Source organism: Ciona robusta, chromosome 3 (genome assembly GCF_009617815.1).
Source record: "Ciona robusta chromosome 3, ASM961781v2".
Taxonomy (NCBI): Eukaryota; Metazoa; Chordata; class Ascidiacea; order Phlebobranchia; family Cionidae; genus Ciona; species Ciona robusta.
In genome coordinates this window covers 5,742,623-5,760,774 of record NC_143237.1, presented here as the reverse complement: position 1 = coordinate 5,760,774, position 18,152 = coordinate 5,742,623, and the positions used below count along the sequence as shown (strand labels likewise).

Genomic DNA, 18,152 nt, shown 5'->3' with positions numbered 1-18,152 from the left:
TTGTCTTGAGTTTATATGTTTTTTAAAACAAAAAAAAAATTTTTAAGCCATATTAAAACTACTACCAGTATTTAAAGTCTTGATTATTAGTTTAAAATACCATGACCATAGATGAGAGATAAGCATTACCTGCATTTTGAGGTCATTTAGTTTTTGCTGTGTTTCCAACATATTCATGTGGCAATCTTTATACTGAAGCTGACATGCTTCCAATTCTTGTTTGGCAACACTGAGCACTTCTTCAGTTCTTTCAATCTGATAAAAAATTTGCTTTTATTGTTGAAACTGTAACTTGCCGACACAAAATAAATATATTCCACCTTAAACAAATAAGATTTTTTTTTATTTGTTAAGCTTATGCTTGCCAGTTTCTAAGTTTAAGTAAAAAAGTTGGTTTAAATAAACCATTGTTTTCTAAGTTGGCCTCAAAAAACTACAGTATCATAAAATGAACAACTAAAAACGTAGTGCAATGGATTTTTCAACTTTTTCCAAAAATAGATTTTTCCCATACGAAAATCAACTATACAAACATACACTGTAAAAAAAACTGCTTCCACCACAAAAACATTACAACCAATAAGCATTATCCATAATAAAAACGTGATAATAGTTATATAACCCAACACTTTCATCTTACCTCTTTCTGTTTAATAGCGAGGTTCGACTTAGCATCAGCCACTCCACGTTTCTGTTCTGCCACTTCGTCCTTAAGATCTCGTATCTCACTTCGCGATTCTTTCAGTTTTGATTCAACGCATTCAAGTTTTTCTTCAAGTTTTGAAACTTTTGAAACACTTTCTTTCAACTGGGGGTTAATATGATATTTTTGTAAATAATAAATTCAGGTTTTATTTATAAAATATGTGATGAACATGCAATTTTATTAGGTCAAGACAGTTAAGTGAAAGCCATTTAGTACAACATTATCAACCAGCATTTTATATGATTTACTTAATGTATAGTAGGATGAGACTCCTTTTCATTCTGTTTTCTTGTCCAATTTGGTAGTAAACAAAGAACATATAAAAAATTATAAAACGCATCCTCACGACTTACATATACCGTTGGTAATTGGTTAAAACGATCAGGATATTTGGATATTATGTGCTAAATGTGTCCCATCTCCCCCACTCTACTATTTATATGTGTAACGGCAATGTCAATTGCATTAACTTAAATTGGAGTAACCAGTTTACCTCTTTCTGTAATTCAATTCTTAATTTCTCCAGCTTTTCAGTGTTGCCGTTTAATGTTGCACATTCTTTATTAAGCTTCTCAATTTCATATTGCGCATCACTGTGCCGTTTTCTTTCAATTTCAAGCTCCCTTTCGAGTGAAGTGAGACCATCGTCTTTAGTTTTAACCTACATGATGTAAATGTGAATGAGTAATCACATGCACCAAACTAGTAGTGATACAGCGGGCAGATCAACATCCGAATGTACACAGTAAATAGACTAGTCAGCTTTACCAAGTCAATAAAGCAAAATCTGATTTACACGATTGGTTGTTTAGATTATTTGGCCCATGAAAGTAACTAAAAATGTTTAAAGTATTTCGATAACGGATTAATACTGAAAGTTTTACAAATTTCAAAAACTGCAACATATAAAGTAGGTGGGGGGGAGATGGGACACTTTTTTGTTCTAATTTCTCGTCCCACTTGGTAGTAAACAAAGAACATTCAAAGAATTATTAAACCGTATCCCCACAACTCCCATAGACGGTTGTTAATTGTATAAAATACAATCAGGATATTTTGTCCCAAAGGTGTCCCATCTTCCCCCATATTACTATAAATGTATTCGCGAAATGCCCACACCACAACGAATTCTTACCTCATGTTGCATGTTTCTATTCTGAGCTTTGACCTCAGCAAGTTCCTCGCTCATCCCTCTCGATGCTTCCTGGTTGCGAGAGTTTTGTTCCACCACCAGGTGATGCTGTTGCTTCCAATCTTCGACCTCGCTCCTGAGAACAAGAAGCATGACTCGGGTGAACGGGAATGACTCAGCAAAATTTTAAAGACGAGTTTTTAATAATAAATGTGAATGAAACTGTAATAAAGGTGAGCTCAGTGAAGGCAGAAACCTCACGTACAGACAAAGGCTCAATGAAAAAATAAAACAGTTATAAAAAGGTAAAAAATAGCAATAGTGCTGCAGAGTAAAAAGTCTGTAAATAAGCAAGTACTTGACAGATTAGGGTTTGTTTGTAATGCAATTGTTTTGTTTCTGCGCTTATGAAATTACATTAAATAAACAACAGTTGAAACATTTTCAGATGATTTCTACAAAAAATAAGTTTTTGAGGCATCTCACGCGCTATAGCCAGCACCAAATTTGCAGATGATTGACTTATTACGTTGGAAAGTTTAGGCAGTTATGAAATGGCAATGTTAGTTTTTATGGCTTATTTAGCCTTTTAAAAAGTACTAAAATGATAAGTTTAAAGTGGAGCATTAAACTTTGAAGGTATTTTCAATTTACTTCAACTTGCTGGCGATTCTTGTTTGTTGATTAATTTCATCATCAGCTGAGTTACATCGCTCTTTTAGTTGACGTAGTTCAGCCTGAAACATTATGAACTTTGGTAATTTTTGTATTTACATTTAATTTATTGTTACAATAATTAAAACCTGGCCTAACGACTGTCGTTTTCAACCCAGTAGTGAGTATAGCAATGATTAAAATGTAATTTTCGGGATAAACTTCTTATCTAAAACTTAAATAGTAACAAAGAATTTTTTTAATCCACTAAACAAGAATTGTTTAACTTTAGCATCAGACCTGAGTTAGATTCGCGGAATTTACAACAAAAATACCTGCAATCTTTTATTGACTTGTTCAGATCTAGCAAGGTTTGTAACTTTTTCACTGAGTTCATTTTGCGTTGATAATAAACTTTGTTCTTTTAAGACGACTCTCTCCTCGTAATGTGCAAGCTGTGGTGGAATGAAGAAATAAAACATCTAGTGATTACTGTTATGATATTACGTTAGACCCCAAGCATTTTCTATGCTATATAGTGTCACCAGGTGTATTTGATGGGTCACAAGTTACATTGTCGAATGACATTGACTGGACATTTTGTTGTTGTCATTATTGCATTTTACATTGTGATGATAACATGACATTTTGTGTGTTTTGGTTTTTACTGACTGTTTAAATTAAACATGAACAGTAACAGATACATTAAAATCTGAATAAAAAATCCCCGATGGTAAAATATATGTGTATAAATATAGTCAAATCTAAAAAAACAAAAAAATGAGATGGTAAAAAAAAGGTTAAAAGAAAAAAATAGTAATTTTTTTATAAAAAAGGTAAAATTTCTTGCTTATATATTATTCCTCCCACCTCCTGAGCACATTCCCGATATTTTGATCTCGTTTCTTCCAGCTGATGCGCAACTTCCTCCAGATGATCATTCACCTCGCTCCTTCGAACCTCCGCTTCATTCTTCATCCTCACAGCTCTATCCAGTTCAACCTGGAATATTAGTTTGAAATTTTTTTAACTTAATTTTTTTTTTGGACCGGGAATATTAGTTTAGACCATTTAAAAAAAAAAGTTTTTTAACTTAATTTTTTTGGACCTGGAATATTAGTTTAGACAATTTTTTTAACGTAAAGTTTTTTTGACTGAAATATTAGTTGAAACAATTTTTTTCAACTTAAAAATTTTTGGATTCAAAATATAGTTTGAAAATTTTTTTTTAATTTTAATTGTTTTAACCTAAGGTGAATATTTGTTTTGAAAAGACAGTTACATTAGGTTAACCTGAACAAATTTATGGGAGTTTTGCACTAATTTGTATGTTTATGTTAAAAGTTGGTAGTGTTAAACAGCTTGTTGTATTAAATAGTTTTTAACATTTTACACATTTTAATAAAATATTAAAATAATTTCAAATGAAATTTGTAAAGTTGTGTGTTAAGATAAAATAGTCACAATAATAAGACTGAAAACTGGCACTAAAATACAGCCGCCACTACCACCACTAAATTTCTCAACCCGTTTCTACAATATCATTCACACCTGCAGTTGGTTACATGTTGCTTCTAATTGTTCAATTTCTTCATTTTTCTGCGAAACATTTTGATGGCAAGCGAATAAATCTGATTTCAGTTTGTTGAGTAATTGATCACGCTGAGAAATTTCCTGCAAACAGATTGATTAGTGGTTAATTTTATAAAACAGCGTAGCACGCCATGGGTCTTTAGGATTTAGGCCAGGATTGGTCCATTACCCCAATTCACATTTTTTATACCTGTTTAAAACCTTCACTTTGATGCTTTTCAAACTCGAGTTGCCGATTAAGATTTCCAACTTTGGCTTTCTCTTGTTCAACAGCAACAAGTTTAACTGCTTCAGCTTCATCGAGATTCTTCTGAGCTTTTAATAATTCCATTTCTAACTGTGAAACCTAAAAGCACAAAAATTATAATTTTTTTCATTGTAAAATTTGAATATTTGAAAAAATGATTTTACTTTAAAAAAAATGTCTTTGAAAAAAATATTTTTTTATTCAGCAAGAAATAAAAAACTTAACCAAAGATTTTGAATCTGAATTTTGAAACTTTACCAGTTTTAAAACCCAAAATATAATGAAATAATTTTAAAACACCACAACATTGGTATGCCAACCAAGTGTACCAACTATCAACCCAAAAACATAAAAAAAAACTATATTTTTTACCAATAACTTTATTTGTCTCATCGATTGAGGTAGCGAAGATTTAGAAATATTTTAAACAAAAAGACAGGATATAGCAACAAAACAACAGTTGTTGAAACAAGTTTAGTTAAAAGCCTATTTACATTTAAGAAAATAAGCGTGGTCGCTACACCTAGCAGACAAACGAGCGATTTCTGTTTAATCAATATCAAGTTAAACTTTTAAAAGAAACAAACGTGTGCAAATAAATTGAGAACAGTCACCTCTTTCTCCATGTTTTGTTTATCTACGTCACATTGTTTTAATTTCTCATTCATTTCGTGAAGTAACTTTTGTGAAGCATCAACCTGGTGTTGTTTGTCGGATATGTGGCTTTTCATGTCGCCTATCTGACGCTCAAGACTGAAAATTGAGTTTATAATGAACATGTTATGCTGTTGGTTAAGATGTAATTATTTGTTGATTGTTTGCAAGAAAATTTTAAATGGATGAATAAACTGATCACATTTCATCATCAAGTTATAGTTAAACACTCTTGACTTAACTGTACATTGAGATTCAATCATGTTTAAATGTGGTGGGAAAAATAAGAAAAGTGGTGGGAAAAATAAGAAAAGTGGTGGGAAAAATATGAAAAGTGGTGGGAAAAATATGAAAAGTGGTGGGAAAAATATGAAAAGTGGTGGGAAAAATATGAAAAGTGGTGGGGAAAATATGAAAAGTGGTGGGAAAAATATGAAAAGTGGTGGGAAAAATATGAAAAGTGGTGGGGAAAATTAGCTTCTGAGTGCGATGCAGTGTCGCGACACAGGTTGTACAAAGGACTTAAATGGGCTCTCTGGGTGTTGGGGTAATTGGCCAAATCTGGCCTAAATCCCAGGTCCTTGACAAGGACCTCACCCATAAAGAAAAAAAATGTATGTTTTGCATTTTCTTTTGTAAAATGTATATTTAGTTAAGTTTGAATACAAGTTGAATGGACTTTCCCCGCTAAACATGTTGCAATATTTTTTGGGTGATTACTAATTTACTAATAAAGGTAACCTTAACAAAGTGTCAAAATATCAAAATAAATACAATATAACTTAATTAACATTAACCTAAGTTGAAAACTTTGTCATATCTTTTGAGCATTTCTGTAACTTTTTAGGTAACTCTATAAATAAAATACTTAAAAAAAAGGGAAAAAATATGGCTGAACATATGTAACCAGCCATAGCATCATTACCCCATGTGTGTAGGTGGTTATAAGGTGGTTATTTGTTAACAGTTAGGAAGAAAATTTAATAGAAGATTTTAACAATTCAAAAACTTCGATATATTTTCAAAGCATTTTGTAATTTTTAGGTAACACCAAAAATTAAATACTTAAATAAAAAATTAAATACTAGAACAGAAACAAGCAAAAATAGCAAAGTATTTTAAACCACCCATAGCATAATTACTTCAATATAACTTCTTGTCGTTCATTAAACTCCTCGTTACTGTGCGTGTGAGTCACTTTTATTGCATCATAATCAGATTTAGCTTTATGCAAGTTATCTTCAACAGTTGCAATCTGTACAATAAAAAAAATATTATTTTCTACTATTTTTTCTCCAACTTGTCATTTCTATAAACATATTGTTTACTTTTCACATAAAATACAGTTATACAGCAATCACAGCACGTTATGTAATTGTTTAAAAGTCTTTAAATAAAAGTCTAGCTAATATTAAGCGTATAATGTAGAAAAACATAAAACATGGTTCGTATATGTAAATAATGCTTCACTACATAATAATGTAGATAAACCCAAACTTTAGGAACAGGTGCTACAAAATAATGAGCGGAAAATCAAGTCTAATATTTGTATTCTGTAATAATTTTTTTCGCCTAAAAAGACTTCATCAGTCTGGTATTCAACTAGAATCATTTTATTTTTGTAGCACCTAATCTTAAATATTATTTTGTTACGAGAATTCTACAACTTCATAAATCAGGTTCAGATTTTTATTCACAAAATTTATTACATTTTCATCTTTGGGTAATGGGCCAATTGTGGCCTAAATCCTAGGACCCATGGCATGCCACGCTGCAGGACCTCACCCACACAGAATAGAATAGATTACATTTTCATCTTTGGGTAATGGCCAATTGTGGCCTAAATCCTAGGACCCATGGCATGCCACGCTGCAGGACCTCACCCACACAGAATAGAATAGATTACATTTTCATCTTTGGGTAATGGCCAATTGTGGCCTAAATCCTAGGACCCATGGCATGCCACGCTGCAGGACCTCGCCCAGTCACCCACACAGAATAGAATAGATTACATTTACATCTTACTTCCTGTTGTTTTTCAAGCAACCTTTCCGATAAAATATCGTTTTCATCTCTCATGGTTTGTAAGCGATGTTTTGTTAATTTTCCGTCATCCTGGGATTTCTGAAGTTCATTAGTGAGTTCTCCTATCACTTCCTCCATTGTTGATAGCTGTGATGTCATAATGAAGTCAGTGATGTCATTAAGTAGGGTGGGGGAAGATGAGAAACCTTTAGCACATCATATACAAATATTCTGATCCTGTTTTTAACAATTAACAACGGTCGAGAATATGGTTTTATATTTATTTGAATTTTTTTTGTTTACTACTAAATTTTACGAGAAAATAGAATGAAAAGGTAACCCATTTTCCCTCCCCCTACTATATACGCTTGTTTTCTTAATATCAGATGAAATATACTAGGTATTGACAGAATAGAAAAAATGTTAAGTTAATAACAGACTATATACAGACTTTTTGTGATGTCATACATATATAGTACGGTGGGGGAAGGTGGGACAGCTTATTATTTTAAGATGGGACAGCCTATTACTCGTCCCATTTAGTAGTAAATAAAGAAAATTTAAAGAATTTCAAAACCGTATCCTCACGACCCCCATAGACCGTTGTTAATTGTTTAAAACACAATCAGAGTATTTGAAAATTGGGTGCTAAAGGTGTCCCGTCTTCCCCCACCCACTATACTTATTTTATTACTGACAGATTCCATTTTTACTATAGTTGGAATAGGAAAACTAATAAGTTAATAATAAACTGCAAATAAACAATACATAGAACCAAACAGCTTGCTAAAAGCCATATATGCTAAAAATGCATAGTAATATACAGTGCACCTGTTCACTTCTGTCTTGTATAGATTCTTGTGCACTGGTTAGGTCTGATGTTAAACTGTTGATTAGTTCATCTTTTTCATTAACCTAAATATTTTATGCATTCAAAATTAATGATATGCACCAGAACACTCTACATTCCAAATAACTATGTATGTAGACAACATAAACCAGCGCCATGGCTCAGTGGTTTAGGCGCCTGCATAGTAACTTAAGTGTCACTGGTTGGATGCTTGAGGGTGTTACCAACACTGATCGGCAAATGTTTCCTTAGGCAAGACGCTCCAGCCAGCGGTCACTACTGGGTTGTCCAAATTATAAACCATACCAGAGCAAAAATCACACACGAAGTTGAAAAGTGTGGTAACTTGTAAGCACACATGGATAAAAAACGGTGCAAAATATACGCATCTAAGTGCGAAGCGGTGTCGGTCACACAAAGGACTTAAACAGGCTTTCCTGGTTGTTGGGGTAATGGGCGAAATCTGGCCCAAATCTCAGGTCCTTGACAAGGACCTCGCCCATAAAAAAAAAATTCCACACAGCGTATATCGTACCCTGATGGGAAAGAGAATGGGTTGACAAAACATTAAAGCAAATATAATAACAAAAATGTTTTGGATTTAACCTATGCATGACAGCAAACTTTATTCAGATTTTCAATTCACCTCAGTTTTCACAACCTCAAGTTGGTTTTCAATTGTTTGTAAGTTGGTCTGTGTGTCGTTCAACCTGGCTAAGCTCTCGTCGTACTTTTGTCGCGTCTAAAAATTTGTAAAAATTGAAAATAAGTTTGGAAAAAAACGACAAAATTAAATACAATAAAGATACATTTGGTATTACTAATAAGTAAGTTTGGGTTAATGCGACAAACCTGTCCTAAATCCTAGGACCCATGGCATGCCATGCTGCGGGACCTCACCAACATAGAATAGAATTACTAACCAGAATATTAGAATCCATACCTAACAATATAAACTACAAGCAAACCATCAATGGACACAAAATTATTGATTGACAATTTGACCTTATTTGATGTCATATTAAAGTGTGTGAAATAAAAAACACTTAAAAATAGATGTTATATTAAAGTTTTTAAAATAAAAGACACTCAAAAATTTACTTAATAATCTTACAGTAAAATTATCTAGTTTAACTTTTAAAAATGGCATTATAAAATCAAAATCGTTGATTGACATTATTCAATGTTATATTAAAGTTTTCACAAAAAATACACTCAAAAATTTACTTAATAATCTTACAGTAAATTATCTAGTTAACCTTTTAAAAGTGGCATTGGAAAATGTCATAAAAAGTTACCAAGTTTAACTGATGAGTTGTATTGTCAAGTGATGACTTGGTAGTGGCAAGCTCATCATCTGTTTGGAATTTTTGTCGTTTCAAATTTGCCAGTTCATCCAGTTGACTTTGGAGGGTATCTTCACACTTATTCAGCTGCAAATAAAATATTTCTATGGTAAATTTTAAAATTACAAGATATAAACTAAAAAAGAATGTGTAATAAAAATGTTAACAATTTTTAAAACTGTTAAATTATTGTTTAATAACTGATATAATACATAAAATGTACAAAATGGACAAAAAAAAATAAAAAAATAAAATGCTAATTTATTGTTAAATAATTCATATAAAACAGATAATCTAAAAAAAAAAAAAAATGTGAAATTACTGTCCAATGACTGAAATAAAACTTGAAATATAAAATATAAAAATGAAAATAAAAAAAAAAATATAAAAAAATGTGAAATTACTGTCCAATGGCTGAAATAAAACTTGAAATATAAAATATAAAAATGAAAATAAAAAAAAAATATAAAAAAATGTGAAATTACTGTCCAATGGCTGATATAAAACATAAAATATAAAAAAGGGACAAAAAAAAACACTAAAAAATGTTCTTAACTACCTCATCTAATAACTCCTGTTGGTTCCTCGATGCCCCGTCAAGTTCACTTTGTAACCTCGCTGAATGTTTCTTACCAGCTTCAACTTCATATTTGGATTCTTTAAGTTCAGTTTGTACTCGACTTAACTCGGATCTTAATCTGAAAATGCAAGTATTTGATTTTTTATAGGATTTTCGGAAAATTGGAAAAAGGGTAATGGAATTTGGCAATGTAAGTATTTCATTAAGGGAATTTTGTAGGATTTTTTTGGAAAAAGGGAAAAAGGGTAATGGAATTTGGCAATGTAAGTATTTCATTAAGAGAATTTTGTAGGATTTTTTTGGAAAAAAGGGAAAAAGGGTAATGGGATTTGGCAATGTAAGTATTTCATTAAGAGAATTTTGTAGGATTTTTTTGGAAAAAGGGAAAAAGGGTAATGGAATTCGTCAATGTAAGTATTTGATTAATAGAATTTTGTAGGATTTTTTTGGAAAAAAGGGAAAAAGGGTAATGGGATTTGGCAAGGCAAATTTTTGATTAATGACATTTTTTGTAAGATTTTTTTTTTTAAATGGAAAAAGGGTAATGGAATTTGGCAATGCAAGTATTTGATTAAAGGAATTTTTTATGAAACTTTCGAAAAATAGGAAAAAGGGTAATATTTTAGGAAATAGGAAAATATTTTACGTAAAAAATAAGTATGGGGATGTGCGGCTGGTGGAACATTGTGTTTTAATCTGTTAAGATTTTTACAAGTTTTTACAACACAAATGCTAGGAAAAGAAATAAATAAATAAAATCCTAACTAAACGTTTATTTTTAGAGACACTTATTCCGTTTTCGATTTTTCACGTGACTATTGCGAGCGCTTTTGCCCTTCCCACTATCTACTCTTTACAGTGCCCTTATCACGTTAATATCGCCTTTTTCCCACCCCCCCTTTTTTTTCTGCTTTTTGCTTGATTGTTATTGCTTACTGTTGCGTTTCATTCCCTGATGAAGTCTCGCCGTATGACAGACGAAACGTTGGATATACACTACCTTTTTTTACCAGATGAGCCACTGATATAATATTTATACGATGCCTGGTAGCAGAAGTAACATAATAAATAAAAACATCCTCACCTTTCTGCTTCTTGATTTGCGCTGGAAATTTCCGCTCTTAATTCTCGCCTCACATTTTCAAGCTCATTCTGCAGATGGTCACATGACTTGGTGGTCACCCTCAGTTCCTGCTCTGCTGTATCCAGTCTTTGTTTCAACTGGTCAGAACTGGATTTTTCTTGTTTCAACTTGAAAAAAGTGATTTTTTTAGAGATTTGTGAAATATATAAAAATTTAATTAATCCCTAAAGGAAAATCATAAGGTGGGTTTTTAACATATTAAACTAATATAAAAAAATTAAACATTTAGAAACACCAGCCTTTCAATAAAACTTGGAAGTAAATATTCCAACTTAACAATATGCCTTCAAAAATCATCACAAAATATAGACCCTTAATTCAACTATAAAAACTTTCAAAGAAACAGAAACAGTATTCCACATACTTGCAATGCTTGTTCTTCTATCTTTTCAACATTATCTTTAATATCTGCATTGAGTTGTTTGATCTTTGAATTCAATCTTTCCAACTCTTCCAAATGCATCTCGTTTTCTTCCTTGGTTCCCTTGAATTGCTCGTTGGTTGTATTTAACTCAGTGTTCGTTCGTAAAATGATTTGGTCACGCTTGGTTACCTATGATGTCATCAATAATTATGACATAACAATTGATAAGTCAGTAAAAAACATTGGTGTCACAAGTTTTATGACTTGTTTTTTGTATACAGGATATATATAGTAGGGTGGGGTAAGATGGGACACCTTTACCACACAATATCCAAATATCCTAACAGTGTTTTAAACAATTAACAACGGTCTTTGGTCTATATATAGGTCTATGGTCTATGGGAGTGGTAGAGATAAAGTTATATCTTTGGATGTTCTTTGCATACTTCCAAATGAAATGGGAAAATAGAATGTGAAAGCGTCCCAACTTCCCCCCCCCCCCCCCCCTACATATGCAATTGGTATGCACTAAATAGCTTAAGGGAAAAACTACTCATTGCATGTACTATACAGCAGTTATAAATGTCATACAATGACTACATTAAATATGTGTGTAAAACAAAACTAGAAGTTTTATTAATTCATAAACGATGTCCAAATGTAACTTGTTCAGTAATCATTTAAATGTCTATTTGAACAAAACAATGTAACAAAATTATTTTTAATATTTATAAAAAATAATATTTCAACTAAGTGTGACCACGTAAGTTTCTATGCAATACATTATACAAGAAACAAACAAGCGTTTAATGTTACAACTCACTTCTTCTTGCGCGGTTCTATATTTCTCAGTTAGAACTGCCACATCAAGTTCTGTCTTGTGTTTATAAGACCTCAACCTGTAAATAATACATAAATGGAACTCATTTTAAATAGGTTACCAAACAGAAAAAAAAAACTGCGATTCAAAACTTCAAAAAAAATTTTTTAGTAAAAAAATTTTTTTAAATAATAAAAAAATAAGTTAAATAACAGAATTATACTTGTTAAGTTCTTTGTTGTTGTTTTGTATTTTTTCATCTTGTTTTTCAGTTTCTTCCTTCAGCTTAGCGACCTCAGCTTCTTGTTGTAGTAATTGTTGATAACACGCTTGATATCGTTGTTGTTGTTCTGACACGTCACGCTCAAGTTCAGACGATTTACGTTTCGATTTCAATAACTAGAAAAAAAGTTCAGATTTTAACACTTTTTAAGGTAAATATAAAGAATGATACAAAAAAACAAAACAGAAAGTAAATATACATACAGAAAACAGACCAGCATCTTTATTTATATTCTGAAGGGAATGAACCAAATCTGGTCTAAGTTTCCTCACATACCAATCTATAGAACCTCACTCATTTAAAAATGAAAATGGGATAATGTGCCAATCCTTGCCTAAATCCTATGACACATGGCGTACCACGCTGCGGGACCTCCATACATAAAATTCCATTATTGAAATACAGTAATATATATGAGATGACCAAGAACAATCTTAACTGTTGTTGTAGTTCAACAACAACAACAAACCTCTTCTTCATTACAACGTGTTGTTTCCGATAAATCAACTCTTGTCTTTGCAAGTTCATCTTCCAACATTCGGATCGTTTCGTTGCTTTGCCCACTCTGTGAATGACGAGGTTGTGATGAAGTAACTTATTATATTTAGGTTTAACAAACTAAAACAATAGATATCTACACACATATATACTATACTGCAATGTCAGCTAAACCAACTGGTGACTGTGCGCACAAAACGACAATACAAAAGCGTTAATTACTCAACGCAGGCAGCAGGAATAAAAGCACCGAAGTGCTATCGAGGTGAGACGAGGTAACGAATGAACTACCACAGAGGTTTTTATATGATTTGTATAATATGATGGATCAATTCGCATATCATAACTTATGATAGAATTCATGTATATGTAGTTACATTTGTGTCAGCTGTCAGGTATGTTATAGTTATAACAAGTAAATTGTGTTTGCAACTATTGGTTAGGCCATAAAAAAGTACGGAGTGCCCAATTTTAAAATCCTCTGGACAATGGCAATTACTGCTTACTTTATTAATCGAACCAGATTTTACTATGTTTTAGAATTTACTAATCGGCAGCCAAATTATAGCGGTGTCAGACATAGGCACCAAACTTTTTAAAATGCAGAGGAGGCAAGGATGGTTAAACTTGCATTCTTTTAAAAATAAAATTGGTTTCAATGTTTACTGATTAAAGCAGTGCAGAAAAGTGCAAGGTAGGTCAAGCTAGCCAACCCAGGTTTGGCGCCTAAGATGTCACAAGTTAAAAAATAAACTTAAAAAAAACTAATATGAGTGTTAGTTACATAGAGCATATTGTATACACATTCATTTCACCAACAATAAAGTTAAGAGCATAAAAACCTGGGAAGTAGCAAGTCTGTATTTCTCTTTTAATCTTGTAGCTTCCACAGTTACTTTATGCAGCATATCATCACGACTAGCGAGTCTACGAAGTAATTCCTTTTGTTGTGATTGTAGTGTACCTGTTAAACAAACGTTGCATAATTCAATTAGAGTCATAGAAATAGTAAATAGTCCAACCCATTGTTACAAAAAATGCAAATTAATCGCCTCTTTGTTTTCTAAATTACACAGTAGATATAGGGATAATGTATGGTTTTTGGCTAATCTGAAGGAAAACTTGGACTTAAAAACAGTTTTTAAAGTCTGGAAAGTTTGAAAAACATGCAAATTAGTTTTCTGCATTAAAAAAGGTGAAAACAAGATTTAGAAGAGGTAAATTTGTGACATTTTGGTGATTTAACATGGGTAATTTTTTATATTATTCGCAAATAATGTATGATAATGATAAGGTAAATATATGTTGTTCCGCGCCTTTCACACAGGAAAAACGCAAACAAAAGTTCACAAGTTTGTTTAAACCCATTGCCGAAGTCGCCACTTTTGCTCGATTTTGGACACAAAGGCGAAAGTTGGACTACTTGGTATATATACAACTCTAAATCCAGCTATACTTACTTTTTATTTTTCCAACAAAATCACACCCCCCTTATAGATACAAATAACAAATTAAAATAGAAATCTTATAATTACCAACATCTTCCTTCAACGATTTATTTCTATGTTCAGAATTGGCGAATGATTTTTCCATATGATCGAGTTGTTCTTGCATAATACTGCTATCTCTTCTACAATGTTCCAAAGACTCTTTCGCATGAGTTGCCTAGAATAGAAGGAAATATTATAACAAAAAATGATATATATCAACTTCATAATTAAGTCAGTGCTATATAGTAGAGTGGGCGAAGTTGGGACATTTGATCATTTTATTTTTCTGTCCCATTTGGTAGTAAACAAAGAACAATTAATAAATTATAAAACTGTATCCTCACTACTCCCATGGAACGTTTTTATTTGTTTAAAACAAGAACCGGATATTTGGATATTATGTGCTAAAAGTGTCCCATCTTACCCCACCGTATTTTATATAAACTAATGTTTTGTTTTAGTTACTACATATTTTTTATATGATATAGGTATGTGAGTGTGTTACTTAGTTTTCACCAATATGAAAAATGAATCAAGGATATAAATTCCCTTTAGCAAGGTGATAGGATTTATATTATAGCTAAGCATTTAACTCGACATTTTTTAACTACAAGTTTTTGCTACTTCAAGGTACAAGAAAAATAACTAAATATATATTTTACAAAAAATATTTTGGTTCATGAGTTCTTGCTTTTAGAAAGTATTTTTAGTTTAAATTTGGGAGTAAGTAATCTTGTATTAAGCATTTTTGCATGAAGATCTTACTTCTTCTGATGCGGCGGCTTGCATCCTCTGTGCTTCTTGAAGTCGCATCTGTAGTTGACGAAGAGAATCTTCCTTTGAATCCAACTCACGTAGCACCATCGAGTGTTGGTGTTCAAGTTGTTGTTTTGAAGATTCGAGCGTTTCAACCTAAACGTTGAATAAAAAAAGGTCACATAAAATTTTAAAAAGACTAAACAGAAGACATTCAGAGCAGGGGTCATAAAATTGACTTGATTAAAAATATTAATAGACACACTCTATATCAGCCATATTTTAAAATAAAAAATTTTTAAAAAGAAATCTATGTCCACCATATTTTAAAATGTATTTTTTTTAAATAATTCACATTAAAAAAATACTCATAACTAATTGATCCTTATTGTAAGCATTTCATCCACCCAGAAAATACTTTTTACAAAACATATGATACCATATTGAAGAAACTGTGATAAAACATTGCAAATATTAAGCATTTAAACTAAAGTTATGATGTTACGTTGGACCCCAATCATTTTACCTTTCTATGCAATAGCGCCACCAGGTGGTATTTAATAAGTCACATGTTACATTTTCGAATGACATTGACTAGGGCACTTCCTTTGACATTATTATATTTTACGGAGTGACGATAACATTACCTTTTGTGCGTTAAACTTATTTTCTCTTTAATAAACCACTGAAGGTCATAACACTATACAAGTATAAACTTACCTTAGCTGTAAGCTGTTCATTTCTTTCTTCAAAATTAAGATGTTTCAACTTGTATCTGTTCACCAATTCTTCTCTTCTTGCAACTTCACTATTTAGAACTTCTTGTTCACTTTGTGAGGTGATGTGTAATGCCTGGTAGAAATATAACATTCAATTAATAAACTACTAGTTCATAGGTTTTTGTTTTACTTGTTGTCCACTTGTATGTTGTAACTTTAATGAAACATCTGTAATAAATATTACTCTAAATTGGAAAGTTGTTGTGAAAAGCTAATACAGCTTTATAGCATTATCAATACAATTGTTGTGTTTTTGTGTTTGTATTGAGGCAAAAATGTAGACCGAAAACTAAGGCGAGCACACGCGTTTATATAGAGCACTTGGTTGTGACACAGCGACAAAAATTTTCTACATAGCTACACAATTAATAATGAATCACGCTAATTGTGGCTCATTCCGCGAATAACATGACTAAGGCATTGCCTTTGATATACCAGTGTCTTTGATATTTTTGTTCTAATCGTAATTTCGTGATGATTAGTCAACAAAATCAACACATACAGGTAAATAAACTGAATAATGCTAGGATCGATACAGTAAAGAAAAAAAAAACTTGTAACAGATTTCTAGAGGTAAATATGAACACACACCTGCATACGAGCTTGTAGTTTTCCATTCTCTTCCTTTTGTTCTTTGATCGATTGTTTAGCGGCAGTTTGATCCAACTCAAGGTGTTTGATTGTTTTGTCTCGACGTGCAATCTAAAAAGATATAAAACGCCTATCAAACAACAAACTATTTACTTTATGGGGTATATTTAAGTTGTTTAATTTATAATTCTGCCTACAAAGCAAAAAAAAAACATTTACTGTTTAATTTATAATCCTGTCTACAAAGCAAAGAAACAGTTAAGTTAAAAATGGAATTACTTTCATTGCCAGAGCAATACCAACTAAAAATTTCTCGACATTGTATATTAAGAACATTATCCAGATTTCCTAGAAATTGGTATATAGTACTATGAGGTAAGATTGGACACCCCTTTAGCACATAATATCTGAATATTATGATCGTGTTTTAACATTTAACAACAGGACGGAAGTCCTCATTTGAATGTTCATTGTTTACTATGAAATTGGACGAGAAAATAGAACAAAAACGTGTCCCATCTTCCCCTACCCTACTATACATATGTATATATAGTGGTACAAGCGTGCCACTTCAAACTACACCAAAAGGAGGAAATTCATAAGAAAATCAAAGCAAGAGATTCAAAACCTATTGTTCAGAAATTATACCTGGAAATCTGATTTACATGATAATGGATTATTATAAATCAACTGTCGACTGCTCAAGAAAGGCTGGAAATTTCTTTCCCCCAATATTTTGATTGGGGATTTGATTGGTGATGTTTCTGTTTTACTTATATCCCTTGTTTCTACAGCACCACTGTCGTCCATTTTATTCGGAGCTAATTTTAATCTTAAGATTGAATTTGTTATTCGGCATGTATAGGAAAATGAAATTTGCAAATGTCTGTTCTATTGGTAAATTGGTTAGGCCTAAACTTCAGTTAAATAAAACTACATGTACCCTTTTCACTGAACTGTAGTTGCAAAATTTAACAAAAAGAGTAAAAGACTTCATATTCTGTTTTATTTAAACTCCCTATGCTGTATGCTTTCAGTTATTTGACCAGCAGGGTAAAAACCAAAACAAAACTGCTAAAAATGAGCTGTTTCCTAACAAAAATATAACACCATCCCAAATCTTGGTTTGAAAATGCCACCAGTTCTATCTGGCCGTTAGTAGCTGGCTTATCTGTATACAGAAGCCTGATTGGTTCAAATCCCCTCAATGAAATGACATCACAGAGAGCATTATGACCATCAATGGCATGTCTGCTATCATAACAAGCAGTTGTATTGTTACCTCACAGAGGAGCTTTTGTTTGGCTACACATCCAGGCTTTGTTACTTGAAGAAAAACATGAAGGCTGATCTGACACAGTTACTTACATTACACATAGTAAATACTGCACAAACTTACTTCATGATGCATAATATACAGAATACAGTGGTAACATTAACATATTGTAAATATTGTGGAAGTGAATACTTTGTTGCAATGAAAAATTAGAATATCGCATTATATGGTTTGATTTAATAAAAAATACATAAATATTAAAGGACTACTACCAGAAACTTAATTTTATTTTAAAAACATTCTTAATGTGAATTATATGTTTATAAATGACAGAAATATGACAAGGTCGCTGCCATTTTGACTT

At 31.8% G+C, this 18,152-nt stretch overlaps 1 protein-coding gene across 4 annotated transcripts in view; it reads right to left on the bottom strand.

The window, feature by feature from the left end:
* Positions 1–18,152, bottom strand: part of LOC149738527 (uncharacterized) — a 47,149-nt gene that overhangs the window by 16,354 nt on the left and 12,643 nt on the right. For all 4 annotated transcript variants that reach the window (XM_089874109.1, XM_089874110.1, XM_089874111.1 and 1 more), the window contains exons 20-45: positions 16,513–16,623; positions 15,863–15,994; positions 15,152–15,298; positions 14,432–14,561; positions 13,739–13,860; positions 12,868–12,963; positions 12,339–12,514; positions 12,119–12,194; positions 11,296–11,484; positions 10,872–11,038; positions 9,767–9,905; positions 9,160–9,294; positions 8,508–8,603; positions 7,843–7,926; positions 7,012–7,158; positions 6,129–6,241; positions 4,947–5,085; positions 4,276–4,431; positions 4,044–4,166; positions 3,363–3,494; positions 2,828–2,947; positions 2,493–2,575; positions 1,842–1,974; positions 1,200–1,367; positions 641–808; positions 130–255 (exon numbers count right to left, since the gene is read on the bottom strand). In XM_089874109.1, coding sequence (XP_089730235.1) covers positions 130–255; positions 641–808; positions 1,200–1,367; positions 1,842–1,974; positions 2,493–2,575; positions 2,828–2,947; positions 3,363–3,494; positions 4,044–4,166; positions 4,276–4,431; positions 4,947–5,085; positions 6,129–6,241; positions 7,012–7,158; positions 7,843–7,926; positions 8,508–8,603; positions 9,160–9,294; positions 9,767–9,905; positions 10,872–11,038; positions 11,296–11,484; positions 12,119–12,194; positions 12,339–12,514; positions 12,868–12,963; positions 13,739–13,860; positions 14,432–14,561; positions 15,152–15,298; positions 15,863–15,994; positions 16,513–16,623 — 3,408 coding nt within the window. The remainder of the gene's footprint in view (positions 1–129; positions 256–640; positions 809–1,199; positions 1,368–1,841; positions 1,975–2,492; positions 2,576–2,827; positions 2,948–3,362; positions 3,495–4,043; positions 4,167–4,275; positions 4,432–4,946; positions 5,086–6,128; positions 6,242–7,011; positions 7,159–7,842; positions 7,927–8,507; positions 8,604–9,159; positions 9,295–9,766; positions 9,906–10,871; positions 11,039–11,295; positions 11,485–12,118; positions 12,195–12,338; positions 12,515–12,867; positions 12,964–13,738; positions 13,861–14,431; positions 14,562–15,151; positions 15,299–15,862; positions 15,995–16,512; positions 16,624–18,152) is intronic.